This window comes from Amblyomma maculatum, chromosome 3 (assembly GCF_055883805.1).
Source record: "Amblyomma maculatum isolate TAMU_Amacu chromosome 3, ASM5588380v1, whole genome shotgun sequence".
In the NCBI taxonomy this organism is placed as follows: domain Eukaryota; kingdom Metazoa; phylum Arthropoda; class Arachnida; order Ixodida; family Ixodidae; genus Amblyomma; species Amblyomma maculatum.
The window spans coordinates 128,350,404-128,375,282 of NC_139346.1; the positions used below are offsets into that span (position 1 = coordinate 128,350,404).

A 24,879-nucleotide genomic window follows, 5' to 3' on the forward strand; every position below is an offset into this window, starting at 1 on the left:
ACACTTGTCGTTTGCATGCCCCTTCCTTTCAAACCTTTCAAACATCGCGCCACATTTAACGGAAACACTTTGGGGCTGTCATCATGGATGCAAAAATGTGTTTAAAAAGTCGAAGCCTTGTATACATGGAGCGACATCTGTGTGAAAGGAAAGTTAGCGTTTTTTGTGTACATTTCCTTTCTTTTCCGATGATAGTTTCTGGAGCTAGCGCCTCTGAATTTCCTAACGCCATTTAGCCCTGTTTGTTTTTCTTGTGCAGTGGTTCCCTCCCTTGTTCTCTGTGTAATTATGCCAAGTTCAGGTCAATTCCTGATTTGCAGTGCTTCCATAACCACCTCGTCCAAATCATAAATATGCATATGTGGGAAGCCTATTATTTACACTGTTGGGGCTTGCCTGAAAGTAACAATTTCGATGACGCCTACTATTGTTACGAGGACGATAAGCAGCAATGTCGCCGCACTAGGCCCGCCATTAAATCATGTTTAACCCCGTCGCCGTGCTGTGCCGTCGGCGGGCTTGCTGCCAAGTGTCAGTATTAAAACATCGCTTTTTTCTATGGTTCAGGAATCCCGGCTTTAATCCTATGTATTTTGAGAGAAACCTGCCTCACTCGACAGCCCCTTCTCTGTATGCCTCAGGAAGCACAGCGTCTTGAAGTAGGTTCCGAGCACGACAAAACTGTTGTGGAGTGACATCTGATATAGCGCGATGAAAACATCAACTTCCTCTGTCTTCAAATACAAGGAAGAAAAAAGCAAAATTCAAGTATTCCTAGCTTTATATTCAAATAACAGGGCGCAGAGTTGCGTTTTATGAACCTGGTACTCGGCCTCGTTAAGTACGAGCACGTTCCCAGTTCAGTCAATAATACTGCCCACTGTAACTGAGGCTATTGATCAGCCTTAAAACACGACCGTTTTTTAATCAGACAGGAGCAGTTCGGTTCAAGAGGTCTCACCGGAGAGACTAACGAATCCACTGTACATGCTGAGGGGTAGGGAGGCGTAGCCACGGGTCACGTCATACGTGCTCATGATGGAGGTGAAGAAGAGTCCGCCGCAACGGAAGAATGAAGAGAAGAGCAGGTTCACTAAGAAGCAGAGGGCCGCTATGAACCAGCTGAGCCTGCCGTCGGGACCACCTGATGCACGATTCCGACGCGCCGCCTCGGCTGGAGGCCTTTCAACCGAGACATTGTATTCATTCTTCGCCTTTATTGGCTCGTCCCATGGTTCCTGCAAAGGTGCGAAATAAACGCAACGTACAGAGAAGGCAGTCCATCAGATATGGTCGATGTGTGAACGTACAGGAAGCCCCAGACACAGCCCATATTTAAAGCAAAGTAAACTGAGGCAGACAATGTTAACATTCATGTATAAATGAAAAACCAGGTAACACACCATAACTTCATCTCTGGTAAAATGTTTAACCATTTTTGTACCGTTTTACTGTATGGTGCTTATGTAAAGTAAACTAGAATGTAAAAATATCTCCTACGTGCTAGTATCGTCATATGAACAGCGTCTCTCTAGATGAGGATGGTAAACAAAGAGAAAATGTAAATGTTTCTACAGGAGCTATTATTGTAGGCGTGATCAACTACGACTAATTAAGTTATAACCTTAGTCAAGATCTCGAAACACCTAGGTATAAGTGTGTCTCTTGGGCGGTGAAATCTAAGATATTTTTCTAATTGCAGGACACTTTTACTCAAATTACCATTGAAGACCTGCCCTTTAGCGCTTCTGTTCATATTTGCTTATCCACTGGTGACTGCTTCAAATTTCGAAAAATAACTCAACAAACTCGTTGCAACCACAACAATGTTTTCTCTACTTTGGTAAAACAGTGAAAAAGTGAAGCAGACTACAATAAATTGTTCTTCCGTCAAACAACTTCCTAAAAGAAATGAAGTATTTTTATCAAAACAAAGGCGCCTTGTGTTGCCCTGCGTTCTTGAATTTTGTTGCTTTTGTTAATAACGCCGGCGTTGACATTTACTCCTGAATAATATTCCTTTTCTTTTTCTTGTTATATACTCTTCAATATTTTTTGTGGTTCTAATATCAATCATGCTGTGTCAACAGCCTTGGCGTGCAGTGGGAATAAATAAAACTATAAATAAATAAATAGACAAATATAATCTTCACGTCATTATGCACGAAGATACGGACAGGTCTTTTCAGCTATTCGTCGGTGGGAAATATGGCACTGCAGACACAAGATTTAACGCAAACGTGAAGAGCCGAGTTTGGTACAAGGCTGACACAGTAGCATAGTACACTGTGAAGGATTGCGGCGAGAATGAGGAGCAACAGAAGCCAGTGATCCCCTAAAAAGAAGCTCAACTCTTCCCAGTTATGAATTGAATTTCTTCCATTTTCGTGTCCTTTCGCTCCCGGCTTTGTTCATGCCCTGCACAATCATCCCTGTATAATGCTTCTTTCAGTCAGATGGGCACGAGCTTTAAGACAATATTGCTACTGCGCATGGTCTATCATTACGCTGCTCGTTTTTGCCTCTTGCATGTAGTCACAACTTCAGCACGCATTACTACCATAGTTATTTAGTTATTGAAGATAAGCACAACGGCAGACACGCTGACATTTTCACATTTTATAGAAGATGCTTTCGTATGTCCTATTGTCCTATGTCCATGAGCAGCGAGAAATGGACAGATTGAACATTGATATCTTGGGTATTAGCGAGCTCAAGTGGAATGGAATGGGAGAATTTAACTCCGGCGACCATTATGTATTTTATAGTAGGCACGAATTCAAGAGAAGGAATGGGGTCGCTCTCATAGTAAACAGAAAAATGGGCAATGTAGTGCTAGGGCACAACCCCGAAAACGACCGAATGATTTCACGTCGGATCCAAGGTCACCCTTTGAACATAACAGTTATCCAAGTCTATGCACCAACCACTACTGCTGAAAAAGCTGACGTTGAGAGATTTCATGCGGACCTGCAATGCCGTTTAGACCGCACTCCATCATCAGACGTTGTTTTTCTTATAGGAGACTGGAATGCTAAGGTCGGGAGTGAAGAAATATCCGGAATTACAGGCAAGTTCGGTCTTGGTGAGCCAAATGAAGCTGGGCAGAGGCTAGTCGAGTTTTGTCAAGAAAACAACCTGACCATAGCGAATACTCATTTTCAACAACCCAAGAGGCGCATGTACACATGGACTTCACCGGACGGTCTGTACAGGAATCAGATCGATTATATTCTTTGCCGGCAGAGATAGAGAAGCGCTATACAAGCAGTAAAAACAGGGCCTGGGGCCGATTGTGGCACCGATCATCAGCTTCTTGTTGCCAAAATTAAGCATCGATTGAGGAAAAGCAAGAACACTAGAAGGCCTTTCAGGTGTGATCTGGATCAAATTCCTTCAGAATATGCTGTGGAAGAGTGGAATCGATTTCAAGAATTAGATCTAGAAGACAGAGAGCCTGAAGAGATGTGGACTGATCTTCGTGATATAATACGAGAAGTTGCTACTAAGATAGTTTCAAAGCAAAAGAAATGCAAGAAAGCAAACTGGTTATCTGAAGAGGCTTTGCAAATAGCTGAAGACAGGAGGATGGCAAAAGTTAAGGGGAAAAGAGAAAGATAGAAGGTTCTCAATGCGGATTTTCAGAAAATAGCAAGGAGAGATAAGAATGCCTTCCTGACCATACAGTGCCAAGCAGTTGAGGACAACAGCCAATTAAGGAACACAACAGCTCTGTATAATACAATCAACTATATCAAAGGAAGCTTCTGTACTAAGCTGGGCGTGATAAAGGGCAAACGAGGCAAGGACCTCACTGAAGCCTCAGAGAGGAAGAAGAGGTGGCAGGAATACACAGAAGAACTGTACAAGGACCCGGATGTGCAAACCCAACATAAAACTGTTGTGATTACTGATCTCGAGTCGGAAATCCTGAAGAGTGAAGTTGAATGGGCCTTAGTCAGCCTTGCTAAGAACAAAGGTAGCGAAATTGATGGTATTCCAGCTGAGTTGCTTCAAAACCCCAACCACGACGCTCTTAAAATTCTGCATAAAATATGTCAGAAGATTTGGACAACCCTGCAGTGGCCACAGGATTGGAGGAGGTCAGCTTACATCCCCATTCCAAAGAAAGGCAGTGCTAAAGATTGTTCCAACTACCACACGATCGCGCTTATTTCGCATGCTAGCAAGGCGATGTTGGAAATCCTCCAAGGTAGGCTGCAGCAACATGTGGATCGGAAGCTTCCGGACGTGCAAGCCGGGTTTCGCAAGGGCAGGGATACTAGAGACCAAATTGCCGACCTTCGCTGGATCTTGGAAAAAGCAAGAGAGTTCCAGAAACCCATCTACTTCTGCTTTATTGATTATGCGAAAGCGTTTGACTGTGTAGATCACAGCAGATTGTGGCAAGCTCTCCAAGAAATGGGAGTACCAATTCACCTCATCTGTCTCCTCAGGAACCTGTATGAAGGGCAAGAGGCCACAGTCAGAACTGGGCATGGTCTTACTGATTGGTTTCGGATTGAGAAAGGAGTGAGACAAGGCTGCATACTGTCGCCCAGCCTATTTAACCTATATGCAGAGTGCATCATGAGGAAGGCCGGTCTGGACGAGTCTTCAGCTGGAGTGAAGATTGCTGGAAAACGTATCAACAACCTTAGGTATGCGGATGATACCACTTTAATGGCAGAAAGTGAAGTGGAACTCAAGAGACTTCTGATGCGCGTACAAGAAGAGAGTAAGAAGTTTGGGCTTAAACTGAACATTAAAAAGACAAAGATCATGGCGTCTTGCCCTATCAAGTCATGAAGCATCAAGGGACAAGAAGTGGAAGCTGTGCCAGATTTTCTCTTCTTAGGCTCCAAGATTACCCTGGAAGGAGACTGCAGCCATGAAATTTCAACCAAGATCCGTATAACTCGCGCTATGGTCTTTCCAGTTGTGATGTATGGATGCGAGAGTTGGACTGTGAAGAAGGCTGACCGCCGAAGAATTGACGCGTTTTAATTTGTGGTGCTGGCGGAGACTCTTGAGAGTTCCTTGGACTGCCAGAAGATCACATTAGTCGATATTATCGACCATAGCCCTGACTGCTCATTGGAGGGTCAAATTCTAAAGTTAAAGCTCAGATGCCTTGGTCATCTGATGAGAAGAGAGGAGCTGCTGGAGAAAGATTTGATGTTGGGAAAGGTTGAGGGTCGCCGGAAAAGGGGTAGGCAGTGAACGCGATGGTTAGATGGCATCCTCGACGCGCTGCAGATGAAGTTATGTGATGTTAGGAGGATAGTGAGAGACCGGAAGGCGTGGCGTGACATGGTCTATGGTGTCACGAAGAGTCGGACACGACTGAAAGACTGAACTAATTGTCCTATGTGCTTGCATATGTATACGTGCCTGTGCAATCGTAGAAGTACTCGGTGGTAAGCCTCTATATCTGAGTGCTTCCGCCTATTCACAGAGGACACATTTTGAGAATTGTGCAGTTTTGTCTTTACAAGGCTCATTTTTATAAACTTTTCTTCTTATCTTCGAAAAGGTCACTGTACTTATGACTTTGTTAATTAAAGAGGGTGCCAGACATACTCACAAAATCTGCTTGGATTACTGCTGCGACACTGAAGACTCGGTCAGCTAGCGCTTCGCAAAATGTCCCATTTGAATGTATAGTGTATTTCACAAAACGAAATGAAATTGACTATCAAAAAATGGACTTGTATGACCAACTACAGCAACACCTCTATCAAGAGAGAGTGTACTAGATAACGATAGTGGCTATTCGTCATAACTTGGATGCAGTTAAGACAAATGAAGAGACGATGACGCACCACTGCTTTCTTATGCAGCATGTGCACTAATTCCAGGTCTATTCATTTTTGCTTCTAGTGTCATTTTTCATTCACCTATAACAATGCATTGACAAAATATTATAAGATTGTCTATATCTAGCTTGCTTTCCTGATACCATCTTCATGATAAGGAACATTATACTGCGAATGACACCGATAATACATAATCTTCAAACAAAAGACGGCTTGGCTCGGAAACTCTCAGAATCTTCATGATCGCTTCATGTTCTGCTGCTGTTACGAAATGCTGCAGTATGCTTTTTTTTGTTTATCAGTATTTCTTACCAAATTTGGTTCAAAAAACAATTCACAGTTGCCTACGATTCCCCTCTTCTTCACCTAATAGGTATCTACGCGCAACGAAACTACTCCCTAAAATACACTGCCGGAACAGTTGTTTTTGCATTCATTAAAATAGAAAAACCTACCACCTCTCCATCCACTGCTAATTTCGTTTTGAGGCTATTCTCATTACAACGGCTTTAATTCGCTCTTGTTGAGCCCTTTTGCACACCTAACTGCATAGCTGGAGAGCGCTTTAGTTCAACCGTAGTATTATCAAACTCGGCGACTTGATGTCTGAAATTCAATGTTTTCAAACGAGTGTACCTGGTGCTCATTTGCATACAGTTCATAACAACACGCCGTGTACTGCCACAGGATTGAGATATCGGCAGTCCTAACGATATGCAAACAATCACGGGTGCTCCATGTATTTCAATATAGTTTTCTTCCTTTCTTCGGTAGGAGAAGCTGCCCTCCATATACACGCTCTTTAATGCCTTTGTACGAAGAACGGTACCTGATCCTGAGGGTGCAGAAGTCCCAAGTGCACTATTAAATGGTCGTAAGCATGGAACGCCTCTCTTTTTTAACAGAAGATTCCTATGTTTGTGTAAGATGTCCCGCTCCGCTATTTTAGGGTTGCAGTATAGTGGACCGTGAAATTGTTCCCCTATATTTGTACATTTTATCCGAATAGCTGGTTATTACGAAGAGTAACAATAAAGTTGATTTCCGACTCGTGATGCATGCATTAACCATTATTTTCCACCTCCATCATAGAGCATAAATTGTACACATCCTATATAGAATCTTCAACAAAAAAGGTGTTCAACATCACCTCACGACGCAGACTATTCAGAGGTTGCAGGAAAAACAGCGATGCGTCTCTCAAAACTATGACGCTTTAGAATAGCGCGCGGACGAGGTTATTTATTTTTACTGATGGCCGCCTAAAAAAGGAAATACTTTCTTGCGCAATGGAGGTTCTGTGACGCACGTTTAGATCCTGCTAAATATAATCCCAACTTTACGTCGTGGTGTCAGGGAGGTCGGTGGTGCTCTTTATTTAATGAGCCCGCTGCAGGAAATGCAGAATCACGCTCGAAAGCTGACATTATGTGAGTCCCTTTTGCATGCTATCTCTTAAGAGGTCTAGCTGTATATGGTTCGACATATGTATTTCTGTGAAGGCATAATGCTTCATTCAACTTCGCCAATTACACACGGCAAAAAAAATCTAAAAATGCCAGAAGGAAGAGAGTTTTCTTGCGGCGTCCAAAGCAGGTTTAATTCGAACTTTGTATCTGTAATTGCATATAAAAGAAAGGTAATAAATGACATTGGTGAAGAATTTCGCTAGGAATTGACAGATGGCACGAAACATGCAAAGCGATTTGAAGACCGACCACTGTGCCGCTACACTTGGCATTCGAAAACTTCCTGCCCAATGAGAATTTACGATGAGTTATTCCCCTAATATACATCGAATGTCCAGGTACTTCTCTTGAAATATTCTTTATGGTCATTTGAATGAGACAAACACCCAACAGCTCATGTATATGTCTTCCTGTCTTCCTTAAGGTGATAACGATCTAAAGGAGATTCTCACACACCCAGGAGTTCCAGTTTCTTTTTATAGTGGAAGAGCCTTTTTTTGGTTCACGGTCAACATCTCGTGTGGGCGAGATCTCTTCGCGGTATTTGTTTATCGTACCTGCCGTCTCCATGGCAATGTAGGGGGTGCGACGTCAAGCGACGCCGTAGAGCCAAATGCCGACTGTCAGGAGAATTGCAACGAACGCGCGCCAAAGAAGGCCACGCGCAACAATGACGACGTACCGTCAAATCCCACACTTGCAGAAGCACTGCGACGAAAGCGTGCCAAGGTAAAACAATTTTCACTGTGCGGCACGAGCCTTGGCCTTGATAGCAAAATCTATACAGGGTGTGCGCGACGTACCGTGTGCAGCAGAAATGATAAGGCTTTCGTGTCTTCCATTGCAGATTATGCAGTGCTTTCAGAAGTTTTTTGCAGATCATAACAGCCGCTGTGCGAGTAGAGTGTATGTCACACTGTCGTGACGTAGCCTCCTTCAGCTTTTTGAGCACGCATTTCTTTTGCCGTGGCCCGCTCTGCTATGAGAGTCACAATTCCCTTCAGAAGCCGCTTCCTTCATTCCAATAAGCCTAAGCTCCTGTTTCGAATTCAGAATTTTGTCTCCTATCCAGCACTCGATGGTGTCAGGTGAATAAGTCAACGTTTTATTGAACACTACATATGATTCGATATTGCATCAGTGGTCTTCCTTGATATGCCTCTTTCATTTTTCTCAATATATTTACCAGGTCAAGCTCACATCAGTTTGATGTCTTCGCCGCATTGTAACCCTCATCATCAATGTCCGGTCACCTTAATCATATAATCCGCACATATTACGTAACAATACAAATACATTACAGGTAATAATAGGAGAGGGTGTTCATGTTAGAAAGCTTAGCTGCGGATGAGCAGCATAGTGAAATACAATATTTGTATTGATTATTCCTACATCTTGCTGACTTGTGGTATATATAGTGGACCTATCATGCAGTATTAGTTACTAAAAGCTCCATCACTAGCATAATCGGCTGGGAAATTTTCACTCCATCTAACTGGCGCCTAAAACACTCCTCTCCTAGCTGTGAATATAGCCCGCATAGATCAGTAGCGATAATATGGAAGACATTGCACCTGGTGCTTTCATTAACACTTAGTTTCTTTTTACACCTTCTCGACCTCTGCACGCGCCTTTCACTGCTAGGCATGCTTTATAGACGTTATAGAGCTCATAATTAGCAATTATTATTATTATAAAATTATCCAGTGAAAGGTTTGGTGCTTTTTTCAAATCGCCGCAGGATAAAAACGAAATCAAAGGAATGCAACATCGAATGACAGTGCAGCGCCTAAATGTTCTTATTCGGTGATTTATTGTCGTGATGACACCCAAACTAATCCAGCTTTCTGCCTTGATTGCATCAATTTGTTGTCCATTGGCATTATGAAAATGAAATGTCGTACTTTTAGTTGCTCAATAAGAGGACGGATAGAAAGTCGCGAATAAATAATTCCATTGAGAAACCGCGATCGGCGGTATATTACAGTCAGATAGCTGATAAAGCTCACGAACGGCGTTCAGTTGTGCAACATAGTAAACAATGAGAGGTGCCTAGAGGAACGGAAACCACATGGGCCTAAGCATAAGTCTGAAACACTGGGACATGGGACCTGCTGACGAAACACGCAATGTTGATCTTAAACAAAAATACACTTGATATTAACTAAAGAAGGAAAGGCAGGTCAGAGTAAGTGTGTGACCATGAATATTCTAGGCCTGGAAGCGTACAGCTAATCTATGCTTCCGAGCTTTTCGGTTCAGAATTAAACATAAGAAATTTACGGCCTTTGTATCTTATCTCGCTAAATGTATAAAGACAGAAAGGACGGCAATCAGAATTCATCGTCTTCAACTGTGTTTCAATATATTTCATGTTTTCGAGTACTTTGTTATTAAGTTTTCATTTCATGTCCTATTCATCATTTGCTGAAATTGCTGCCTACACTACTGCCATCTAGATAAAGCAGTTGGCACAGTCAGACTCTGTTGACAGATTACCAATGGAGAAAAAATTGCAAGATTCTCACAGCGTTGTGAATAATTTGTAAGCATTAAGAGCTCTGTTGCGCCACGTGATGGATTCGCCCAACATTGCGCTAGCGAACATCTGCCCTACTCGGCCAGATGGCGTTATGTGTATGGCATACTTAGTGTTACTATGTAGACCTTGCCAGAGTTGCACGTTCCTTTTCTTTCGCCACAAAGCAACTGTGTAACACGCTGAAGCCGACACAACAGGCACTCCATCTGTCGCGGGGACGACATGCCCCGCTGTGTGCGAGCTGCGGCGACGGTGACTTATTTCTATTAGGACCGCTAAAGTAATCTCTTCCCGACTGCTTTTCAGTCTCACTGCTTGATTCCTGCAAAGAGGACGTATGGCTTCACCCACAACTTGGTTGCTTATGCGGCGCCTTCGCGCAACCCTAGCAAAGGCACCTGGCAAAGCAGTAACTCTAGGCGTACTTTATTAGGGGAAATGAAGTATCAGCGCAGATAGATTCATGAAGACGATAAATGCACAGTGCAAGTTTGTTGCACAGTGATGTAGTGCTCTATGATCTGGGCCAGGAGATCTGCACTGTTCCTTCTGACTTTGGTTGGAAACCCAGAGGCGGAAATCCTTCTTTCTCTTTTCGCAGGTTATTTTTGTGTATTCGAAATACCTACAGGGCCTCCAAGTTCAATCGCGAAGTTGGGCTTTAATAAACACTGCGATTGAAAAGCTGGTAAAGCAAAGTCACATGATGAATCAATGTCAAGAAAATATAAAAATAATGTTTCACGCGATGATGGCATGTATCACATACACTATCGTAGTATGGCACTAGGCAAGAGTTAAAATGGCACTAAATAAAAAAGGCCTATACCGCGATACACAGAAAAACCCGAAGAAATGTTAAAAGCAAAAATGAAAGCAAGAGTCATATTTGAAACATAAAACTTTTCAAATCTCATTTTTAAGATAATGGAGTTTTCGAGAAAATGATCTGTGGAAAGCATACAATTCATGTATTGTCTTTGGAAAGAGGCTATATGCTTCAATGTGTTTACTCTGCTGGGCATTTCCACTTACTTTAAGAGCATAGTGCGTGTCTCAGATACATACGTCGGTTTTTTCGAGGTACCTAACTGTAGAATTCCAGTTCTCGAGTTCAAAATATTATGAAGTAGTGACATGATCAAGTGCTTTCTTCTTATTTTGTGCTTCGGCTAGCCTAGCTGCTTTGAAATATCGCATATCTTGTCCAGAAGTCATGATCGTGAGGCGAAGCGAGCAGCACGTGATTCTATTGTACGTGGCGACAAGCAAGAAGACGGCACATCATGGCGACATGATTAAAGATGATTTATTGGCTGGTCTAGCGCGAGGGCTCCTCTCGCGCCACTGCCGATCTTCTTCGTAACACTTTCCAAGGCCGCCGAGCGATCTTTCGCGATCGGTTCGTAGAAGTCGGTGGTGACGCGACGGGAAGGAGTTTGAAGAAAACATAGAAGAGCATGATAGCTTGCCATCACTGTGACGATGAACCCGTTGACGCTTGTGCGATCCACCTCCCCTGGAGCTCTTCAACCATCCGCCACCAAACAGCCGTGGGACCGATAGCTCGAAGTCACGCTGGGCGGCTGGGCGGGGGTTGCGTGTTCATGTCATTCGGTTCCTTCGGTTCTTTACTCTGGTCTCGACTCTGGTTGGTTCGTCTGTGCGCCTTGTCTTCAGATCAGTGCTGGGGGTGGGGCTGTGGTAGTTGCGGTTGGTCAGATCTGGGCAGGAAGGGTTGGGGTGAAGGTGCGCGGCGATATCCCCAGGCGGTCAGCCGATATTCCCGACGTACGGATGGCGTCGACAATCCAAAGTGAGAATGGCGATGGCGTGCACATCACTTCCAACCAAAATGTTTCGTGGCGACAAACAAGACGACGGCACAACATGGCGACAGGGTAAAAGATGATTTAATGGCTGGCCTAGCGTGAGTCCTCCTTTCGCGCCATTGCCGAACTTCTTCGTAGCACAATTAGTTCCAGCTTGCTATGTTCGAGTTGACGGATATAAAGCACTGCACGCGCACCTAAGGATGGGACGTACGTTTGATGAGTATAACGTTCGGTTCAGACTAACAGGTACCTGCTTATAAGTATGTCTGGGAAACTTTAACATTCAAATAGCCTTCAATGTTATGGCATGAACCTAAGCATTCCATGAGTGTTGGGTGAGAAAATATCCGAAAAGTACTTATAATCTGTTGCAGTGGATAGGTAGGTTTCACATATGACATATTAGTAAGCATTGACTGTTTGCTTAGTTGCAAATCTCCCGAGTTTACACTTGGAAAGATTGACATTTATCTTTCAGAAATAACAGCGCCATAATATAGAGTTCAGCTCATTCTGCAAACGTTCACTCTCCGCCATACAGTAATCATCACCACCAAAGCATAGGATCTATGTTCTCCAAATTGATTTAAATAGGTCATGTAAAGCATTCGGCCAAACGCGAACCGCTGCGGAACCCGCCAATTGCCTTCTTTCCGTTAGGTATGCTTCAATCATATAACCCGGTCGAATAGCGTATTAAGGAGGAAAAGTTTTTGTCCCACAAGTGCATATGAAATGGAATTAGTTTGGTTGGTTTGGATTATTGCATTTAACGCCAAAAAGCGACTCAAGTTATGTAAGACACCGTTGTTCAGGGTTTTGGAAATTTCCACCGCCTTGGGTTCTTTAATATGCACTGACATCGCACAGCACACAGGGGCGCCTAGCTTTTCGCCTAGACAGAAAAGGGGCCGCTGAGGCCGGAATTAAATCCCGCATCTATGGACACAGTAGTCCAGCGCCTTCATTGCGCCACCCCGGCGGGGTAGAAACGAAATCAAGTGCTTTCCAAAAGCCCAAGGAGGTGCAGTCTATTTGCTTGCATGAGTTAATCGCGGGAACTATATCCTAAATAAATGAAAATCATTGTTTATCAAAGTGAACTCCAGCCCTAAATGCATGCTCTAGATAGCAAAAAAAAAAAGTTCTCACTTTGCAGGTGAATAGATAGGTTACTGCAAATAACATGCTCAAGCATTTTATATTATAGACTTACTAATGCAATGGCCTGCTGCTCCATGATTTCATTTTATCTTTCAGACATATCATGTTTTTAAACATTTTGCGTTCTCTCGAAAGATCATGTGCACTCCACACATGAGCGGAAACATGCTTTCACATTGATACTGATCAAAATATTCATGTGCCTTCTAACATGAAGCTAAAAAATCACCTAAATATTATGATTAGGGCATAGTTGCCCATGGTTTACCTGAACGTTTAAGGTTTTGCTTGATTCCAAAGACTGGAAGGGGGGGGGGGGGGCATTAGATATTGCGTTGTACAAATATTTTCGGCTACTTCATGCACCACAGGAGCACTTTGCTGTAGCGATGCGTTGTGGATACATTGCGCACAAATGAAACTTTATGAATGCCAGAAAATTGAGGGAAAGATCCCAAGATGTTTATAATGATGCAAACGTTTCTTTCAATGAAAAATGGTAAGAGCAATATGGGAAGGGTAGTAGTATTGTTAAACCGGCATTCCTTTGGCTTAGGCAACTGGTTCGACTCTTCCCACCGCGTAGGGTTAAACACCCTCTTTATCCGAGCTGTACCAACGAACCTGTGTTGCCTAGGAAGAGTGTCTGACGTGTGGTTGGAAGAGTTCTGGTATGTTCTTTTCTCATCTGAAAGAACTCGGCAGCACCTGCAAATTTGGCCATCTAATGCGCTCTCGTAAGCGCACAAACCCGTCTGCCAATCAGTAACTGCTCAGATCAACTGCCGCCGCCTAACAGATAAATATTATCGGAATAAGCGAATCCGGATAATGTCTACTAAATACCCCTCAGCCAAGTTCCATCAGCCAGCGGCCAGTGACAGTGAGGCTGTCGAGTGGAAGCGCTAGACCTCAAAGCCTTTACTATAATCGCGGCTTGGGGCCGGCTTGCACGATAAAGACCGAGCTAAGTCCAGACTTAAATGGTGTCTTCAGAAAGACCAAGCTTATTTAAGACGGCTCGTGTTCCGAACGTCGAACGCTTCGGGTTCCTGTTCACCACAGTGGCTTCCCAGAACGGCCTCAGCAACCACTTGGGGCATTTTTCCTCGTAACACAATCTTAAGCCGCAAAAAGCAATGGCACGGATTTTACACAACGCAAAATTGACGGAATGTGTACATCTTACAGCAGGGACAGTGTCAGCGCATCCCTGTATTTCCCTAATTTCTCTACTTAGACACCTGGCGTCCTTGTGTCTTAACCAAGACAGCACTAGAGTCGTAATCATACAAGCGACTTATTCAAGTCAGGACTGAAGCCCAGTCTTAACTCCAGTCTTAAGCGGCCATACTAGGGGCCTATTCTTTAGACTCCAGTTAAGTCTGGACTTAGCTAAGACAGTTTTAAGATTGTTTTGTGCAATTCGATGTGGGTGTTACGACTAACTATTTTTAAAAGCCGCTTTTCTTCGAGCAATTCCATTTCACGAACACGAAAATGAAACAGTTTTCAAGAGCTATTGTGGCATATTGTTGCTCTTCGAAATTACTCTTTGATGTAACTTGAAACAAAAGGACTAAATTAACGCACTGGGAGCAAAGAAAACCCTTTTTGAAAATTAAGATTTTGATTCAGGGTTAATTTTGTTTCGACGTCGAAGACATGAAATCCTTTTATCTCGTCAAGTTCTATTCATCAATTTAGATTTGCAGCAAAGGTTTTATTTCAGCGGTTACATAATATTTCATTATTGCTTTTAGAATATTTTCAGCTTCATTTTTTTTCCCGATCAACATGACTATTATTCTTCAAATATTTTCAAAGCTCCAGGCATGCTTATTTCGTCTCCTAGGGCTTTTGTACATACTGCTCTCTGATAATCGGCGGGGCAACTCTTTAATATGCCTTACCAAATCTCACAGTGCGGCATTTTGAAATACCTCGACAGTTGAAAATGTAGCTACCTATAGCGCTGCATCTGTGAAATTGGAAACGTGGGATTTCATTGATCACACATCTTTACTTCCAAGAGGAGAGAAAAAATTGTGGTGCCTTTACCCTGAGTTTATCCTAAGGAGATTTTGGCACAGATCATATCCTGCCAAAGTCATTGCTTTGCTTATTTTTTACCTCTAACCGATGAATATCCCCGATCGCCCAGGGCATTTTCTAACTGTCGTCGAGAGCCGCTCTCAGTACTCTCCTTATATGCGCTGACCCATGCAAGTTGCCTCTCATACGCGGCACGCTTCGGCGGCGGCGACGAGCCTCGTGATACTTCGATAAGATTATATACAGCAGCGCGCACGCGAAACATGATCCACTGAGCGCTTTTTGCTCTTACAAAGCTACATGATTAAACTGCCTTCCTTAGGGCAGCCTCAACGAAATACAGCACGCGCCTCTAGGGTGCATCGCACTTTTAAAACTTTTTGCACGACAATTCGAATAAAGGAGAATGAAATCTCGTGTTGTCCACGCTATTGCTAGCTCATCTCCATAAAGTGATGCCTTAAATAGGAGGGGGCACGGGGGGATGGGAAGAGAGTACTGTGGCGAGAGTTAGGCGCGTGCAATATACATTTTAGAGCAGACAAATTATGGCAAACGCTCAAGCTCCGCCTGTACGAGTACGGTGCGATAGCCTACATATAAAGCCATTCTCTAACCGAGTCGTACATAGCAACATGCGTGGCCTATAGGGGTAACATGAAAGCAGCGGTCCTGGTTGGCCATTCTGATATCATCCTCCCCTATGAAAGGAGAAACCCAAGTTGGCAACTTCTGCCAAACGTAACGTCGGACAACCCTAAGTCCAGTTAGTGCTCTACCATGTTGCTGCCTGTTACTGCCAGCCAGCTTTACTTGTGATTTTTTTGTGATTTTTCTCTCAGAACGCCGGCGCTGGCTGCCTACGCCGAATTTTTGGTTAACGGGGTCTTTTAACGTTATCGTGTTAAAAATGTTTCACAGATATACATTTCCTACTTTAGGTTATCCGCCTTTTCTGCCATTCTGTGGTGTTGGAAGCCGTAATGTTCATCGTGTCGATCTTGAATAAGAGTGCGCGACCGAGTGAGACTTATTCATGTATGCGTCTGTGCTTAACAGAGAGAATGCGAAGATACGTGCAGTGGAGTTTGCGGAATGGAGGCATGCTAATTATTTTAAAAAGTGTGTATTGTGTAGAGCTTCCAGCATGACGAGCTTTGGCAACTTCATTATTCAAAGAAAAAAATTGGAGGACGCTATTAAGCTTCGTCCTTAAGCGATCAACGCGATAGCTTAAACGCTGATGACTTGAACGTGATGGATGGATGCATAAGGCTTGGAATCGGGTGGCGGCTCGCGCCATCTGTTCCGGGAGCCCCGTATAATAAAGAGAATGTTCTAGTGAGCGCCGCATCGCAGGTAAGCAAAGCGGAAATGTTCTTTGCTACCACTTAACTACTACATCCGTAATCAGTTTCCCTCTAAAGACGCACCTAAACTTAAGCTGATAGTGGTAAGGTATTGCGCACATTAGGTCCACCTTCATTTGCAGACGAACAATGCGGTTTTGTAGCATTGTGGTTGCGTGCTCGTCCCGCACTATGGAAGAACCGCGTTCGACTCCACGGGTTTCCGCAAACTTTTAATGATTATTTAATTTCTTTTAATTTTCACGTTACAACCACAACACTGAGCTGCATCCAAAAAATGAAGGGGTAAGCTTGGCAGCCGATGGCTGACAGGTGCACAGCGTTTTGTTTAGACTGTAGAGGTAAGTAAATGTAGCTGCGTTTCACAAATAAGCAGGCTAAACATGTAAATTAGAGGCACACTGCGATTCGCTTTGATAATGACGATGAGGGTTGTCCACAGTTGACAGCGAACGCGACAAGAAAGAACTGTATATGTGGGATGGTGGCGCGTCCTTTTTTGAATGTAGTTTAGGGACCTTGACGTGAGAGGCAGATCTGCATAGCGAGATAGTGCTGCCAGAGTGTCGAGGAACAAAGCGGCCTATAAATGATAGGCTTGCCTAATGCTTACCGTCATGCAAGATAAGCGGCTATCCAGATTCGAAGACTACATTGTGTGAAATAAGCTAGGCGGCAAAAGGAACCTGAAGCGCTAGAAAAAAGATTTCCTCCCTGCGGGATTCCGACTAGTTCCTACTTCTTTCGAAACAGGCGTTGTAACTCTTGGAATAAACTTGAAATAGTTCTCACTAAGTAGGTGCTGCAAGTAACTTCAAGCCTGGTGTACATTACACTCTTTATGTACTATAAACTAACTAACACTATAGTCGCTGAGGCTTAAGGTAAGCTGCAAACTTGTAGTGTGGATGAATTTAAACGAACTGCATTCTTAACAGCACGCGCACGCCATTTTTTTTCTTAGCGTATTTAGAGGATTGGCAGTACTAGTTTAGTTTCGTACCCCGCCGGGGTGGCGCAGTGGTTACGGCGCTCGACTACTGTTCCTAAGGACGCGGGATCGAATCCCGGCCTCGGCGGCCGCTTTTCGATGGAGGCGAAAAGCAAGGTGCCCGTGTGCTGTACGATGTCAGTGCACGTTAAAGAACCCCAGGTGGTCGAAATTTCCGGAGTCCTCCACAACGGCGTCTCTCATAGCCTGAGTTGCTTTGGGACGTTAAACCCCACAAACCAAACCAAACTCTTTATGAAAAATGGCCTATTTGTGAACTGTAAGTTCTTCGCATTGCACTAACCATACGTGACCGTATTTTTCTTTACATTGCTTCGCCTTAAGAAAATGAAACCGTCCTTTTTTTTTTCTTATCCCTAAAAGGAATGTGCAGTACTTCTATTATCTGCAGAGGCTATGGTGAACAAGGAATTTAACTGGTTGAAGATTGTTCAAAATGCGGCTGCCAGCAGTTTTTCGACGGCTAATGTGCTTCTGCCATGCTGTTATCGCTTGTCGGTCTAATTAAACTGCCTTATTTTAAATATTTCAGCTCACTTTTGTAATTAGAGATGTGATAAGAAGAATGTCTTGTACATCACGGTATGGTACGCCCCGACGTGGTAACGGATAGTATTTTACAGCAGGATAATATGCTATGGCGCCTTAAGTGCCATACGTTGATGTATGCGTGCAGAGCGCTGCGGCTCTCAATGTTGATTTCCGCACAAACTGATCACATAATCCTGCCTGCCGTCTTAGCAGCGTGTGCTTTATGCCAGATATTAGAAGTCACGGTGGACAGCATATCCCGCATCTTTCTGTGATCTACAGAGAATCCTGGCTTGCTAGCGCCGGATATGGCGCCACACGCCCTGCGGAACGGCGAGAAGTGCGCAGCTGAATGTAACGAAGAGGACGTGATGTTGCTCATTGGTGTGTGGGTGTGCCGCTACAGGCTGTCGGAATCTACGCTCAACTTTGTTCGTGCGTGGAAAGCTTTCCGTTAGCAGAAGCAGGGCTTTCGACCTCTAAGATACGCACACCCTGTAACAATCGCCCAGAGACGCCATTCTGTTTCATTGCCACAGCAATGATAGTTCTCTGTCTCAATAGTGTTTTTGAAAGGATCATCAATAAAAAATGTGATGTGCCGATTCATACTTTCTGTCAATGAACAAAAGTGTCGAAAAACCTCCGATTGAATTCTATTTATTTAGTATAAATTTCAAAATGTAGCGTTCGGTTCTGTCCTTCAATGAAAATATTTATCTTTAGTCCGCTATTTGCTCTTCTGGATATGAGAAAACTCTTTTATATAAGTACTCTATGTGGAATGTTACAAGGAGGCGTTTTTAGTAGAGAAATATGAGGCTGCCAGAACATAAACACCTTCAAGCCATTTATTGCTGCCATGAGTTACATGGAGTCAACATTTATATACAAATAACCTTTTAGCAAAATGGCCAGACATAACACGTTCAAGGAATGGCAGTAGCAGATAAATGTGACAAATATTGAGGTCGATGGCCGGAGATATGATTCTAAATGGCACACACAGAAAAGGAGGGCACAGGGTGAGGGCCAAGAACGTCCGTGCTTTGAACGCCACTCGAGTGAGCAATGATGTAAAAGGCGATAAGAGCGATAATGACAGCGAGGCCTGTGATGTCGCCACAGCGTTCAGTACACAAAATACATGTAACTCCATAGCCGTGTCAAAATAGGAATGTCAACCAGTCCAGCAATGCCGGTGATCACACTTAGTGCAACAGCAATAACACTCTCGAGTTAACAGTTCGTTGTGTCGTCTTCTAATCTTGTTCTCCCGTCCACGTTCGGCCCTGTTGCCTCGAGATGCATAACCAACATGCCCAAGCTGCTATTTTTAGCAATAAGAGAGCCCTGTTTTGCTCGAAACTCGGCTTCCGGAGTTGATGTGTAACAAAACCCTTTCTCGGTTACTTCTGCGATATTCATGCGTGGAACGGTGGAATCAATAAGCGTTTAAAAATTAAATATAATGCACTTAGAAGGTTGGAAGACTACGCAAACGTGATCAAGAAATAAAAAATATATGTACACGTGAAAAGTGCTCAGCAATGAAGACACTTAGGCAGTACTTGAACTATGGACTCATTGATTGCGATCCCTGCACACTACCGCTGGGCCACGCAGGAACATTCGTGCAACACGAATAAAGCGAGGCATTTTATGTATGCCGTATGATCTTCCACCAAATTCTTGGGGTGGAGACAGAAAAGGCAATGTGCGTGCCTGCATCGTCAAGAGGAACCGCGAAGGGGCTCCACTGACGCTTTCGCGTCACTCCCTTAAAACCGAGCATAAGTGTGGGCAAAATATTTAGTCACATTGATCAAGCCCAAGAGCGCTTTAATTCCCAGTTAAAAACCACTTTTTTGTTATGTATGGGTCTTCAAAAGCTTTTGAAAATAACCTTGAAAACTAAAAGCGTACTCATTGAACACAGGGTGTCCCAGCTTAATGTATCTACAGAATTAAAAAGCGATGGTTTGTCCTTGCGCAGTAAAAACCCGCTCGGGGCTCTTCAGCGCCGCCTAACCTAGTGTACAGTATGTTTTTTGATTTTCGAAACGTTAAATACATAGCAAAGATCATATGTGCAGGGTCATCCACTGCTAGCTATAACACTGTCACTGCTTTCAAAAAAATACACTGCGCCCGACACAGACACATATTGATGCAAATAGATGCAAGCACACAGGGCACCGGACATGCTGCCTCACATGGCCTGCCACTTAGCGGTACTGCTGGGCCGGGCCGGAAGCAATGACGCTTTGGAACCAGTGAGCATTTACAGCTAGAAGTGGACGAGACTACCTACTTACTTAAGGCGAAAGCCTTTTTTAGCTTAAGGAGGAAATCTCGCATGCGCAAGATCTATTCACGAGAGCTGTCCGGAAGATTCCGGGAGATGTGTCCTTCTTGTTAAGCGTTCCTGCCGTCTTCATGGTAACGAAGGGAGTGCGACGACGAACACAGCCGTACTGCCAACTCTACACTTGCGAGAGCACCGTAACAAATGCGCGCCTAGGAAAGCCACATGACAGGAGAGACGACGCATCGTTCAATCTCATGCTTTATGGAGCCCTACAGCGAACACCCGCAAAGAAAAAGAAATTTCTACTCTGCAACGTGTTTGTAGCAACGCTCATGCTTTTGCTTTCTTCAGTGCACATTCTGTACTTTTTTCGAAAGTTTCTGAACTACTAATGGTTGAATCGAAAAACCAGGTTGAAATTTACAGGTCGTCTCCAAAATAGGTACGTTGATTCCATGAAGCTACCGTTTACGTTAACAGCTTTATTTACCGGCTGTAAGCAATACCTCGTGTAGTAAGAAAAATTAAAAGCTTCCAGGATACGGCGGCACTTGCTCTGACTGCGGAGATGTGTCTTAGATAAGGAAAAGCCGCTTTTTGTTTTATGTGCTGCCTCCAATGAAGCTTTGACAGTGCAATGGGCTTTCTTGAATCACATGAGAGCTTTCTTGAAGTAGAGCAAATAAAGCTAATTAAAACAAAACTTGACAAAAACAACATATTTAACCGTTTTTTCGAAAACGTCTACAATATTTCCGTTGATGTTTGTTTCCCGGAAATGTAAATATATCTGATTATTTGATTAAAGTTGACAAGCACAGCAATGCAGCACTGTAGGTAATAGGACCCTCCACTGCTCTGAATTTAATTTCCTTGACTACAGCGAGCCATATTTTGAAACCATTGGTTACATTTATTTGGACACCCGGTAACGCTTGAAGACGGAAAGTGATCTAATTTAATGTACCATTTATTTTTATTTTTCACTTATATTAGCCTTACTTTTTAATATCTTGATGTAAAAACGTATTCAGTTTTGTTATATCTTGGAAAATATTTCAATGTGCATTTTATTTTCCCGGCACTACTTATAACATTTAGGCTCGTTTCTGGCTTCAACAACCGCGTTTCGCTGCATGCGTTAAATGTGGCTGTGTTCTCTGCGAGGTGAGTGACATTTGAACGCTTCAAATGTCTATATCCAGCTACTTAGGCCGTGATCGCCTAAGTGGCGTTGGGACGAAAAACCACATAGAGCCTAATGGAACCAATTCCAGTCATTGAAAGTCATAGTTCATTGTTGTCTATTAGATAATCAGTCAACCACTGCTAATGGTTCTTCCCCTGCGTCACCTCTTGCGCGAAGGTACAGAAAGAACAGCTCACAATGCAAACCTCTCATGCACTCTCCCCAGACTAAACTCCTGCATTCTTGCTGCACTATGACTAATTCCCTCTTTCAATTCATGATGTGTCGGTGCAACAAAAAAAAAAAATAACAGAGCGAACAAAGTGACGTGTGCGAGCCGCTTACCAGTGTCCAGGATTTGGTTCTCATTCTGTGGAACTGCAGTGTAGGCCCTCCGTTTGTTGTTGCTAGGCTTCCTCGACAGCACGCGACGCACTGCAATATCGTCCGCTTGTCTAGGCACGTGAACCCCTTAAATTGAACCCTCTCTCTCCCCCTGAAGCTTTCCTCGTTTCAAACTTATAAGCAAAAGGGGGGACCTCGGTCGGGGATATCCTTTTTCTCCGCCGAAACCCTTCTCTCATTTCTCTCATCCAAACGGCAGCAACGCGTACGAGCGGAACGTCCCGCCTTGGTCGTTATACGAGATACGCAATAGACGCTCGTCTCTGTCGTCCCTAGCGAGCGGTGATCGGCACTTCTCGTCAAGGAGGTGCCGCTTATCAAGGCCGAGCGAGGAGGTTACGCGGCCGCATCACAGAGTCAAGTTCGCGCCTTCTGCGCGGGTCCGGCTGATGCGGTCAGAACTGGTTCCGGAGCTGCCACTGTAACGACGCTCTAACGAGATGCTTCTCTCTTATCGGCCCCCTTGCTGCGCCTTCAAGCCCAAAAGGTGCCTGGGAATAGGCAAGCTCATTGTCAAGGTGTCCACACTTTCCGCGCAGATCATGCTGCTCTCCTAAACTTGATGGTCCTCCAATATCTGCGAGAGGGTCATCGTTTATGGGGCCTTTGCTTGTTCCTTCCTTCGCTTCGTTCGTGTGTTGTGTCCAGATAAAGCGATTCAGATAGCTAAGATAAAACCACAGCGAAAGCACGGCACTGCGGCTCATTTTCTGCGCCGAGGTTTTTCTGAAGGGAATATTTCAAATAGAAGTTTCAGTTTAAGCATGCTGCACTGAGGATATACCTATCGAAGAAAGGTGTTGCTACTGCAGTTTTCTTTGCAGCTCAATAATGCTGTGACTGGTTCACTGTAAGAGTAATGCCTACATTCTCATTCGTTTGTTCCTGAGACTGGGACATAACTAAGAATATTTATACGTGTTTCAGGTGAGAAAACGGAGGTAAATATGATTTAATTGTATTCAGTTTCCTGGAGAAATAGCTTCAGCTTGATTTATTTAGCCAGCATTGCGTGTAGTATGGATAAAACTAAAATAAACTTCATAAAAGAGCACCCTATTTCAAAAGATAAATTTTTGAACCAGATGAACTATCAAACTTGTTTAGCAGCAAGTTATATTGGCTGACCAGTTAACATAGCTTTTTTGCATGAGTCTAATCCAGCCAAAATACAAGTTTTACAACACAGGATGAGCATAAGATACCAGCTGGGCAAAACTAAACTTTCTATTCAGTTTTGGAAACCCACAGCATTGCTTTGTTTCTTTCGTTTGAAAACAAAAAAAGTCAAAGCTATCAGCATTCGTTCAATAAACACCTATCACTCTGTTTTAAAACTGACAGCTACACCTAAAGAAGGCACCAGAAAGCATTACCCACATCGAGTGAAAAGCTGGGTTGTTTCGTGTCCAACGTGATAGCACGGAAGATCGTCTCTGAAGCATTGTCGCTTATTCCAGCATCATAGCTGGAATAGGTGACAATGCTTCTCCTTCGCAATAAGGCAGCAGAGCAAAAAATATTACCACGAAAGCGTTACTTCGTAATGTTTACTGATTGCTGTCCGCAGACCGTTTCCGCAAAATCGTGTCCTCAGCAGTTGCAGGTACTTGAGAAGCGGTAGAGGTTAAGGAGCGAAGTCTATCGATTGAGGCTGGCGTAATGTTGCTGCGGAAAATATAATTAGGGCAAAAGTTATTAGGTAATTATTACAGGCAAAAATGTAAAAGCTATCCACCGCAGTTATGAGTAATTGAGAAGCGGTAGAGGTCAATGAGTGGTGTCAGTCGATAGAGGGTGACGTATTGTTCTGTCCGAATTAATAGTTAGGCCAGTACGGTAATTAGGTAATTACTTAGAGGCAAAATATGTAAAATCGTGTCTGCAGCAGTTGTAATTGAGAAGTCGAGGTTGATGAGTGGTGTCAATCAATAGAGCGTGATGTATTAGTGTGAGAAAGTAATAATTAAGCCAATAGAATATTTAGGTAACTAATTAGAGGCAAAAATTTAAAAAGTATTGGCGGAAATGGTCTTATAAGCGAATGGCTTGGCGCCACATTTGAATGTATCAAATAATAAATAGCTAATTAAATCACTCAATTACGGTGACGTCAAGAATGTGACGTCACGCAACCGGAAGTAGAGCCGAAAAAGGGCAAAGGAAGGGATTGGCGCTCAATTTGGAAGCACCAAAGACTAAAATGAATAAACAGGAAATGAATTAATGTGACGTAGAGGATGTGACGTGCCGCAACCAAAAGTAGAGCTGAAAAAGGGCATAAGAGATTGGCTTGCAATTTGAAAATACCAAAGACTTAAATGAGTAAACAAAAAGTGAATTATTGTAACTTAGACGATGTCACGCAACCGGAAGTAGAGCCAAAAAGGGCATAAGACGCGATTGGCATGTAATTTAAAAATACCAAAGACTAAAATGAATAAACCAGAAGTGATTTAATGTAACGAAGAGGATGTCACTTCTTTTTTCTCCCAGGAGCACTCCTAATCCTCGCTGCTTTTTTTTTTTTTTTTTTTCAATTCTCACCATGCATGATGCTTGCACCTTACATTCTTTACGACACAAAAATACCTTCCCAGAACGGTCATCCGCTTCAGTGTCTCTGCCCACGTTCCCACACAACTGCATTACCTGCCGTGTTTTTTTTTTTTCCTTTATTAGCGTTTAACTAGGACAGCCCTTGCTTACAAGTACGAACAACCGCCCTTAAATCACTGTTTCTCAGGTCATAAAGCAGCCTATTTGAGTGCCAGCATACGGTAGCGTATCCGCAACATTACCCCTTATAATACGCTTCAATAGGTGTCTCAATGAAAAACAATTTAAGCGCACTGAACGCATAACGGCCGGGTTCCAGCGGCTTTCAGAGAGCAAATAAACATTCGTAAGCTTTACGACATTTTCTGCTCAAATAGATTATGATTGTTAAAAAGAAAGGAGAACGAAACGTTACCAAGGCAGAAAGCAAAAATAAGCCTTGGCATTTCAATCGCAACGTTGCTCTTGGCCTATATGCACCCTTCGGAGTATAAACGGCACGCTAGTCACTCAGTCACGCAGTACTGGGTGACTGGGTTCGATACAACTTCCTATTCATTTTTTCAGATTCGAAGAAGGAGCTTTTGCAGGTGGAGGTAGCTGCGCTAGAACTTTTCA

General features: G+C 43.5%; 1 protein-coding gene across 1 annotated transcript in view; it reads right to left on the bottom strand.

Moving 5' to 3' along the window:
- The window catches only part of LOC146195990 (uncharacterized), a 36,622-nt gene extending 14,719 nt beyond the window's left edge, over positions 1 to 21,903 (bottom strand). Inside the window, exons 1-2 of the mRNA XM_084597992.1 lie at positions 21,643 to 21,903; positions 962 to 1,238 (exon numbers count right to left, since the gene is read on the bottom strand). Coding sequence (XP_084454118.1) covers positions 962 to 1,238; positions 21,643 to 21,666 — 301 coding nt within the window. The 5' untranslated portion in view covers positions 21,667 to 21,903. The remainder of the gene's footprint in view (positions 1 to 961; positions 1,239 to 21,642) is intronic.
- Between the last annotated feature and the right edge of the window lie 2,976 nt (positions 21,904 to 24,879).